Here is a 9445-nt window from a genome sequence, read left to right on the forward strand (position 1 = left end):
TAGCGCGTCCAAAAGAGGAGATTCTGCTAAACTTTTCGTTCTGCAAACCCGAATATAATAAGCAGAGCAAGCTCTGCTAATAAACTAAGTAGCATTTTAGCTTTCTAAAGAGCTGCAATACTATTTGTATGTCTTGCAACATATATACCTCTAATTCTGTCTAACAGGACTGTTTGACCCGGCCACTATACTGCCGCATTAAGGGACAAACCACGATCCGGTCACTCTATCATCCTCCGCTAAGCCCATTAGCCCTTACGTAGGACTGTACACCCTACCGTCGGCCCCTCCTCTCCGTCCTACTCCCAGGAACCCCTTGACCCGAGTGCTTCACTAAGCAAGGATTGTAACAGGAGCTCTGTACCACTGCGCCAATACAACTAAAAAGGTGCGAATAATCAACCAACATTAATTGTTGCGTACAGAATAGTATATATACCCGTCGCACGTAAGCGCCATCTTGGCCTTACATCTACTTATGTAGCTTATGTAATTATTACAGTAAGTGTTGTAGGTTAGTCTTATATAAGTTTGTATCTAATGTGTTTCTTAAGTTCTTTATAGTATTTAGATATAAGTGCTGTGTCTCTTTATAATGTCTTGCTTGCTGTGATGACAAGCACTGTCTCTACTACTGTGTAGAGCTGGCCTGGGGCGGAGAGACTTGTACGCTGCTGTCGGCGGCAGGACCATCACTGACGTGGTTGGGTTTGCTGCAGCCATTTACCGTCGATCGACGCCATGGATATCGATACCCACCGACTTTGTCGGGGTTGTATTGGGATGTGCTGCTGCTCGCCACGGGAACAACGACCTCTCTTTGGATTACACCAGTCGCGAGGGAGCCAAAGTCCACAAGGAGATATTGTCTTTATCCCATCCACCTATTGCCACCTTCTACGATCCAGCTTCTCTTGTCTATCCACCACAAAGCCAGGCCCGGCGCGTCTGGGCCGAGCTGCTCAGGATTGCGGTCGGATTAGGCCTCGATAATGAGCTGTTCCTGTATGTCGAGACCCACATAAAGAGCATCCTGGGAAACCACCTTGAGAAAGGTGCAGCCGCAGCCTACCTCGCGAACGCCTTAGAGCTGGCGGCCACCGTTTCAGCAACAGCGGGCTCACCGTTGCCAATTGTCGGTGGGCTTGGGGATGCAGCGGTACGGGCTATCCGGTTGATCAAGGGAAACCTTACCGCTTCCTCCGATGGTGCGGATGATGCCGATTGCTTGGCCATGGCGATTGGATTCATGGCTACCTTGTCCTCGCTGAAAGGGAGGTTGAGCAATGTCGATCTTGAACGCATCCTGAGCCTTCTTCGGCGAGTGGGGCTGCGCATCTACGATGCAGAACTCCAGGCCGGTGCGCTATGGGAACACATGGTGCCCGCAAACCCAATCGAAAGAATGAGGGAAGGATCGGCAACTGAACGCCTCTTTCCGGCAGGTTCCGGAAAGGGTACTGTGTTGTTCAGTGCGGCGAACGCCTCCCGGGCCGACTTTAGCACGGCCTTGTCGGTTCTCCGTGACTATTACCATGCCGATGAACCAGCAGCCAGTGGAACTTTGACCAACGGGCAGATAGCCGTTGACGCTTCTTATGTGGATACAACAAGAGCAACAGCAGCTCGACCCAGTGCCTGGAGAGTACATAAACAGATCATGTCAGCAGATGTCCAATATCGCATTGCCTCCGTCTCGCAGCTATTTGACAAGAGCAACCCGACACTCATTCAAAGCTACTGCAAGTCCCATGATACCACTTCTTGCAAGAAGAACATCCTGGTTGTGGTAGACAGCTTTTCAAACGACATTGTTTCTATGGTCCGTGGGTACTTTGAGAGTCATAGCGCTACCATCGGTGACTTTCGTGTCCTTCCTATGCACATTCCCAGCACAGAAAAGGACATGAAAGCTGTTCTTACGGTCGTTGACGCTGCCGTGCAACGTACGAGAACACTTTGCCCCAGGGCTTTTCTTCTACAGGTCAGAGAAGAGTTTCTCCAAGCTAAATTCTAGTAGAATCTAGTTGATTAGTGAATCGAACGCGGAGCCGAATGGACTCACGTCTATAGCCTTTACTGTGCAATAGAATCCACTCTATGCAGACTAGCCTTTCCACACTTTGATTCATTCTCTAGTCATAGTCGCTAATGAGACGCACACTATCATCTGCTTGGAGTCTGCTCGCTTGCCCTTCCAATACACCAACCGTCCCAAACACAGTTTCCATCTCTTCCAATGACTTGCCCCTAGTTTCACGCACGACGAAGAACGCGTACACCACGATGGCGAAGCTGAGAAATGCGTATAGTAGAAACGTCTTCCCACCGATCGTGGCAATGGCATGCGGCGTGAGTTGGCTAAAGGCGAAATTAAAGAGCCATTGGCTAGAGCCTCCCACAACATTACCGACTTCTCGAATCTTCAGCGGGAATATTTCTCCAATGTATAGCCAGACAAGTGGACCCCAGGACCAATTAAATGAGAATGCTTCCAGGTACACCATGCCAATGGCGGCAGCCCCGTAGGTATCGATCTCGTCTGCATTCATGGGTGGGTGCATGGCCACGAGGATGCCGATGCCCAGCATAAAACTGCCCATCGCAAACGCGCCGGCCATGAATGGCGTTCTTCGTCCAATTCGTTCCACCAGGAAGGTGATGAAGATGACCACCCCAGCGATTTTAAACATACCGTAGACACCCGTGACAAAGATCGACTGGTTGCCAGCCCCAATTGTAACGAAGATTTGCGGCGCATAGTACGCCAGACTCGTGTTGCCGGTGCACTGTTGGGCCGCCTGTAAAGAAAATGCAAGAAAAACACGCCAGCGGTTGGACGGGAGGCACAGTTCTTTCCAGGTGGAACCTCCTGAGGCTCGAAATTCTACATCCATACCATGGAGAATCTGTTGGAATTCAAGCTGGCAGTCCTCATCCATGCTGGTGACGCCTCGAATCCAGAGCAGCGCTGCGTAAGCCGCTTCGCGATGTCCTCTCTGGGCGAGCCAACGGGGCGACTCCTTGACAAACAGCATCCCCAGCCCGAGTATGGCGCCCGGAACCAGTTGAAGTCCAATCGGTATTTGCCATTGCTTGGAGGGGGGTGGTCCGAGTGAGGATGGTCGGATGCCCGCCGTCACAGCATAATCCGTCCAATAGCTCAGCGCGACACCGAGCGTAATGAAAAGCTGGAAGCATCCGCCAAGTTTGCCACGAATGTGCTTTGGTGCTACTTCCGCCGTGTAGATGGGCACAATAACCGAACTCGCGCCTGTCCCGAGGCCTGCAACGACGCGGCCAGAATAGAAACAGGCAAGTGAGTATGTGGTGACCTGCAAAGTGGCTCCGAGACAAAACACCATGGCCGCCGCGACAATGGCCCAGCGCCTGCCGAAGCGCGATGTGATCGGCCAGACCAAAAGACATCCGAAAAAAGCACCCGCTTGAAGCAGTGACAGGCAATTGGATTCTACGCGCGTCTTCTGCTCCGCGGCGTAGCCAAAGTCGCGCTGGAACGATGGCAGGGTGAGAACACCGCCGACCACACCTGTATCATACCCGATCAAGAAGGACCCTACCGATGCCAGCGCGACAGCATAGGTGGAGCGAAATGTGCCGACTCTTTTGCCCATGATATGCGTGCACGTTTTGTGTTGCCACGATCGCCGAACAGATTGTAAAGTGGATGATTGGAGGCTGGATGGAGCCCAGCGAGGTGGTGAACCACGGACGGTGTCATGGACTGCCTGCGTCATCCTTGGCGCTTAGGCTGTCAGCGGACCCGCCCAACCACCCGCTGGACATCGCCGCGGATAAAAGAGCACAGGTGGAGTCGGCATTCCATCATCCCACTTCCATTCGCATTTTTATTCCAGTTTTTCTCCGCCTCGCCAACAGTTTAATGGTATGAGACAAAGTGCATTGACAACCACAGCTCCGCTCACCCAGGAGGGCTGTAGAGAGACGATGATGTACTTTGCACTCAAGTTTCTTGTCGATGACCCGCTGTTTGAGGAGGAACAGCCATACGAGCTCTTTGGTGCCGTGCTGAAGCCCGGCGCAAAGGCACCGCCAAAGTTCACCAACTGCTCGTATCACGTGCAACCCGGAGTGACAGTCCAAGATGTGAGAGACTACAAATCTGGTGCGAGTCTAGACGCAGAAGGGTTCACGTTTGTGAAACACAAGACAAGCTGTCATTTGTCTGTCGAGCATTTTGAGGCCGCAGGACGAGACGCGCATAACCAGGTCGTACTGGGCTACCTATCCGAGACTATTGCCCTAGTCGAGCAGCATCGTGTGCACGAAAAGGTCAGTTGCATCGATTGGCGGGTAAGCTATTGTGCAGGGACAAGAGGGTGGGGCTGTGGTGACTTGTTTACATCTTTGACATTGCAACAGTTCCGACGTAGCCAATCTCCTTCGGAGGCACCCAAAGCGCCATCGACTTCTAAAGTGCTCGAGGCTCGAGTGCAGCCCCTACTGCTTGGTCTCCTGATGCATTGCGATAGGCAGACCCACCCTTCCCATCCTCTCTCACCCCCCATTGTGCTCATGGACCGCGCCAATACCAACTCAACGAGCAGACTTCTCACACCAAGGCGGCCGTGATCGCTTGGAGATTCACTTGACCCAAGACGAGCTCGACATGGTGGACAGTGGGAAGTGGCAGGCTGAGATCATTAAGTGCGTCCTTTGCCGACACCCGCGCCCATGCCCTACGAGTGCATGCCGCATCGCACACATACTTACGTCTCTCTTTTTCTCAGTGCCTGGCGCCCATTGAAGACGGTCAAGATCGCTCCGCTCGTCGTCACGGACCGCCGCTCTGTCCTGCGCGATGACCTGATCGAATGCCATCAAGTGATGCCGGACCGCGTGGTGAAGAACTTGTACCTCAAGCATCGACCCTACCGCCAGTGATATTTCTTTTCGGACCAGACCCCGGACGACATGGCACTATTCAAGTCGTGGACCTCGACTCGTGGCCGTGGCTTTGCCGGTGAGTCAGCGCTTTGTCTCTAATTCAACGATGGCTAATGTTGCCGGATGAGATTACTTGGCTCATGGTGCTGCAATGCATTTCCCGGAAGGCGAGGACCAACCGAGAGAGAGCATCGAGGTGCGGATGATTGTATTGAAGGCGACCCGTGTTTGAATTGTGAATTTTCCCGAGCGTCTCCTCTACTTCTGCCTCTTCAGTCCCTAGCATCCACGCGTGCAACAGCCTCGCAGCGTCATGACCGCTGTACAGGACGCTGCTACTGTATGTAGCAGCCCATGGCCGCGCTGCTTCCTCGCAAGTACACAAAGCAAGTCCAGTCGGTCCAACGATCAGCCAACCTGCTGCCACCCTGCCGTGTCCCCACCCATTGCCCTTGTCCACCCATCTCTTCTTCAATTACTACCTGGACCGGGTTTCGCTGGGATAAAGACAGGAGGTAGAAACAGGATGATGTGTACAGCCACCTAGGGCTGCGCCGAGTGATGCTTGTTGTGGGAGCAGGGCAAAAGCCGCTCGTAGACCACCAGCGGGACCCCTAGCGACTGCGGCCATGCAGCACGGTAGCATCCATCTCCCGAACCAAGCGGATCTTGCTCTGCGGTTCGGCTGTGGCGCTTTCGTCGGCCGGGCCAAGCAGAGGCCACGGTCCATGGGGTTTCACGTATACGCGCATGTAGGGACGGCGAAGGTGACGTGGGCCTTGTTGGGATCCGGCCGGCGGGGGTGGGGGCGATAGAGGGGTCGCGGGGTGGGGATCTCGAGCGGGCGGACAAGTATTGTAACGGCGAGAGAAGGAGCACAGGCGAGCGTCGAATTTGAGGCTGACGCGGAGGCAACAGCGGATCCAGACGCGATGTCAGCGGGGCCAGGCTACGCGCTCTGATTGGTGGCGGAGCACACGGGCGCGTGCGCTGGCAGTAATCACCCCGCCAGGGCGGTGAACCGCTGCCGAGCATAAAACACGCGACGACCATGGCCAGGCGTCTTTCCTCCGCTTTCGCATCTTGCCTACCACCCGCATCCTTCGCTGACACGTTGCCCAGCTGCAGTCCTTGTTGATCAACTCACCCCGCCGGCACGACAACATGATTTCCCTCGTCGCGTTCGACCTCGATGGCACTCTTGCCCTGAGCAAGCAGCCGCTCCTCGATTCCATGGGCGAGGCGTTGGCCGACTTGCTCCATGTCGCATATGTGGCCGTCATCTCCGGCGGTGATTGGCCGCAATTCGAGAAGCAGATTGCGTCCCGGCTACCAGCACGCGCGAACCGCTCCAAATTGTGGCTCCTGCCGACAACCGGCACTAAACTCTACACATACAAGGAGGGCCAGTGGGGCCGCGTCTGTGCCGACCTCTTCAGCAGCTCCGACAAGGAGCGCATCCTCGAGGCCTTTGACCTTTCGCTCGAGAAGTCCGGCTTCAAGCCCGAGAAGACTTGGGGGAACCGCATCGAAGACCGTGGCAGTCAGATTACCTTCTCCGCCCTGGGCCAGGAAGCGCCGATACAAGAGAAGGGGCACTGGGACCCCGACTTTGCGAAACGCAAGGTGATACAACAAGACCTCATGCAGCGACTGCCGGAAATGTCCATCAACATGGGAGGGGCCACCTCCATCGACATCACCCAAAAGGGTGTCGACAAGGCGTACGGCCTGAAGAGGCTGCGCGACCAGAGTGGCATCCCCCTCGAGGAGATGATGTTCATCGGCGACGCCATCTTCCCCGGTGGAAATGACTATCCCGCTCATCAATTGGGCCTGAAGACGGTCAAGGTGAAGAACCCGGATGGCACGCTGGCTGCGATTGCTGGCATCCATGCTTGTCTCAGCAAGTAGGCACAGGTCGAGAAAATGCTTGAACACAGCGACCGAGACAGACGTTTAGTCTAGGAGAAAATTCTTGATTCCATGCCGCGCATTACGGTCTGGTGATAGATGTGGAGCGACGCCCCGACACGCAATTGCACTAGATCCACTCCACCAAAACAATAGATATTACACCAAGTTTAATCATGTTCCATGTGAAAAACTATGCGACTTTTCAGCGAGTTGACTGGCAAGCAGAGACATGGTTATGTTGACAGCGCGGGGGCGGACAGTCGCCAAAACACCATCAGCTATGTGTCAGAAGCTTAATATTCTTCTTAGCCGCAACAGGGTGGTCTAGTAGTATTATAAGTTAACTAGCAGACAATCATGCTTGACCCCGGATCAGACCGCGCCCCTTCTTCTGGACTGGATGATTGCTGCGTTTATTTCGCTTAAAATTTGTCACCAAGGATCTACCAGACACCGTATCAACCCGACCAAGTTCATCCTCGTGGCTCTCTTCAGCTCCATCTTCATCAAGGTTGTTTGGGGACGGGACTGGGCTTCCGGCGCCACCACCTTAGCTGTCATTTTCTAGAGGGCTAGGGCTAGGCTCATTGCTAGCTCTAAAACAGGAATCTGGGCAGCTGGGGGTTGGCAGAGACGTTGGGTTAGGAGTGGGCATATTAATCAAGTACAAGGCTCTCCTGTCGCTCAGATGGCCTTTACCGCTTCGCTAAAGGAGTGTCTTCCAGCTCTAGTTCTAATGCAATGCCCAACATCTCTAACAAAGAGATTATAGCGCCAACAGATGAAAGCCGTGTCGTTTGCGTGTTAACAGAAATGCACTCGTCACGTCAATGTCAAAGAGTAGTTCGTCTTCCACCGGTAATAGCGCTTCTAAGAATGTCAGAGTGGGCTCCTTAACCAGTACTTAAACACTACTCACTATAGTAAATACCCTCCATACCCTCCATAGAGAGGGCACACATGCTAGCTGCGTCAAGATCATTATCCTGTCCAGCACAGTGTCCTTCTGTGCTATCAGCCGCGTGGTAACCATTCTCTTAATACTGATGCTCTCCTGCTAGGCTTAGCTTGCGTTGTACTGTAGTGCTCTTCAGCTCTGTCACTCTCTAAGTTAAAAGGAAATTTTATCACCAATTTAGTAAACTAGCACCGCGATCTACTCGCATACTTACCTAGACCGCTGCCGTTAAACAAGCCGTTCAGAGCTAAGTTCGTCTTAGCCACGCTCGCGGCATAGTGTGTCCCTCCTCCGTCAAGCAATTTCCAGCTAGACTAGTGATGCTCTAGCTTCTCTAACTTAGAGGCGGCACCAAGACCACCAACTATACCTACAATTACGTGTTAGTTCAGTTCTACTAGCTTGCTACAATCAGTAGACAGGTAATACCCTAGTCTAGTGAATTTGAAGCCTCTGCAGCTCCAAGCAGAGCAGGTACTCTCAGGTCTAGAGAGCGAGATGCAATAGAATCCAGCATTAGGAAATTATCAGCATAGAACCAGTTCAGGTCATCTTTAGATGTGGCACCTCCTAAACAGCTGTCCTCTGCTATCTTAGTTAAACGCGTCAATTTAGCCCTAGGTGTTTACATAGGCTTAGGCGCTCAATAAACGTATGGAACAATTTTCATAGAAAGCAGAGGGGCTAACAAAGAGGTGCTGCAAGAGGAGTCCATCTCAGTGGGGTGATCTAGTGACTTCTCTGGCCATGCCAAGTTCAAAAGAAGTAGCTCCCTCTCTGGACTAAGCGTCGCTTTATATGTCGCAGTCAACACCGCCGCCCAGGAATGAAAAGTCTGCATAAATGGGTACCAGCCCTGGCCAGTTGCGGTTGCGTTGCAATGTTACAGCAACGCCGTAGGCCTTAGGCGAGGTGGAGCACCCTGATGGAACTATAGTGCTGGCGTGGCGCCAGGACGGTTCAAATTAGATTGTCATGCAGGTGAATAATAGCCACATCACCGCCCAAAGGATTGGTCCAGCGTGTCCAATCAAAGGGGCGGAGCGCCAATGTAGTCGTATCAGAGCTGAGACAATGGCGTAAGACCTACGCGTTCATTTGCTCAAAAAGGAAATAGGAAAGGGCACAAGGAAATGCTATCAACAAGTCCAGAGCAGGGGAGAGGTTTTGTAGGACCGCATGTTTGTATAGCTACATGAAGGGTAGAGAGCCTCGCCCTTCAACCGCAGCTGTTACTGGCATGAGCATCTTGCGAGGAGCAACGAAGAAAGACGAGATGGGAGAGTGTGCGAGACATGAAAATAGAAAGTGGGAGGGCCGCCAAATACGTGTAAATGCGAGACAAGACTTGATTTCTAGCGGCTTCAATCTTCAAGGCACGAAAAGCTGGACGACGCCGTCCCAATAAGGGTGAAATGAAAGGGACGAGGGGAGGCAGTGCGGCGATGGTCGGCGGCGGGCTTAAAAAGCGCCTTGCGATTAATTCGCTAAGGCTTAATAAGAGCAGTTGCCGAGGTTAGCGGATCAAGGATGAGGGCAGAGAGAAATTAAATAACTTAAATAATTAAATAACTTAAATAATTAAATAACTTAAATAATTAAATAACTTAAATAATTAAATAACTTAAATAATTAAATAAC

General features: G+C 52.6%; 6 protein-coding genes across 6 annotated transcripts; 4 read left to right on the plus strand and 2 right to left on the minus strand.

Moving 5' to 3' along the window:
- Window positions 1-741: 741 nt before the first annotated feature.
- Window positions 742-2017, plus strand: BDR25DRAFT_309169 (uncharacterized protein; the record flags this gene model as incomplete). The annotated part of the gene is made up of 2 exons (XM_033691058.1): window positions 742-785; window positions 835-2017. 2 exons carry the CDS (start codon window positions 742-744, stop codon window positions 2015-2017), a joined length of 1227 nt encoding a protein of 408 aa, XP_033553639.1.
- Window positions 2018-2135: 118 nt separating this feature from the next.
- BDR25DRAFT_209072 (MFS quinate transporter) lies at window positions 2136-3635 on the minus strand (the record flags this gene model as incomplete). Its single annotated transcript, XM_033684595.1, has 1 exon — window positions 2136-3635. The coding sequence occupies one exon, from the start codon at window positions 3633-3635 to the stop codon at window positions 2136-2138; it is 1500 nt and encodes a 499-aa protein (XP_033553640.1).
- A 227-nt stretch (window positions 3636-3862) lies between these two features.
- On the plus strand, window positions 3863-4970 carry BDR25DRAFT_41212 (uncharacterized protein). The gene is made up of 3 exons (XM_033698533.1): window positions 3863-4335; window positions 4405-4689; window positions 4773-4970. Exons 1-2 carry the CDS (start codon window positions 3910-3912, stop codon window positions 4612-4614), a joined length of 636 nt encoding a protein of 211 aa, XP_033553641.1. The 5' UTR covers window positions 3863-3909; the 3' UTR covers window positions 4615-4689; window positions 4773-4970.
- Window positions 4413-5176, plus strand: BDR25DRAFT_299983 (uncharacterized protein). Its single transcript, XM_033689269.1, has 2 exons — window positions 4413-4997; window positions 5063-5176. The coding sequence occupies exon 1, from the start codon at window positions 4717-4719 to the stop codon at window positions 4924-4926; it is 210 nt and encodes a 69-aa protein (XP_033553642.1). The 5' UTR covers window positions 4413-4716; the 3' UTR covers window positions 4927-4997; window positions 5063-5176.
- A 600-nt stretch (window positions 5177-5776) lies between these two features.
- Window positions 5777-7064, plus strand: BDR25DRAFT_41200 (HAD-like protein). The gene has a single exon (XM_033698532.1). The coding sequence runs from the start codon at window positions 6094-6096 to the stop codon at window positions 6841-6843; it is 750 nt and encodes a 249-aa protein (XP_033553643.1). The 5' UTR covers window positions 5777-6093; the 3' UTR covers window positions 6844-7064.
- A 548-nt stretch (window positions 7065-7612) lies between these two features.
- BDR25DRAFT_348718 (uncharacterized protein) lies at window positions 7613-8985 on the minus strand (the record flags this gene model as incomplete). The annotated part of the gene is made up of 9 exons (XM_033694462.1): window positions 7613-7716; window positions 7766-7882; window positions 8019-8071; window positions 8157-8209; window positions 8283-8396; window positions 8457-8660; window positions 8692-8743; window positions 8801-8870; window positions 8949-8985. 9 exons carry the CDS (start codon window positions 8983-8985, stop codon window positions 7613-7615), a joined length of 804 nt encoding a protein of 267 aa, XP_033553644.1.
- Window positions 8986-9445: the final 460 nt, after the last annotated feature.

This window comes from Lindgomyces ingoldianus, assembly GCF_010093535.1.
Source record: "Lindgomyces ingoldianus strain ATCC 200398 unplaced genomic scaffold BDR25scaffold_2, whole genome shotgun sequence".
In the NCBI taxonomy this organism is placed as follows: domain Eukaryota; kingdom Fungi; phylum Ascomycota; class Dothideomycetes; order Pleosporales; family Lindgomycetaceae; genus Lindgomyces; species Lindgomyces ingoldianus.

Coding starts and splice junctions, on each gene's coding strand:
- BDR25DRAFT_41212 (XM_033698533.1), top strand. CDS start 3,910: ATGAGACAAAGTGCATTGACAACCACAGCTCCGCTCACCCAGGAGGGC. Junction 4,336..4,404: donor TCAGTTGCATCGATTGGCGG/GTAAGCTATTGT, acceptor ACATTGCAACAG/TTCCGACGTAGCCAATCTCC.
- BDR25DRAFT_299983 (XM_033689269.1), top strand. CDS start 4,717: ATGCCCTACGAGTGCATGCCGCATCGCACACATACTTACGTCTCTCTT.
- BDR25DRAFT_41200 (XM_033698532.1), top strand. CDS start 6,094: ATGATTTCCCTCGTCGCGTTCGACCTCGATGGCACTCTTGCCCTGAGC.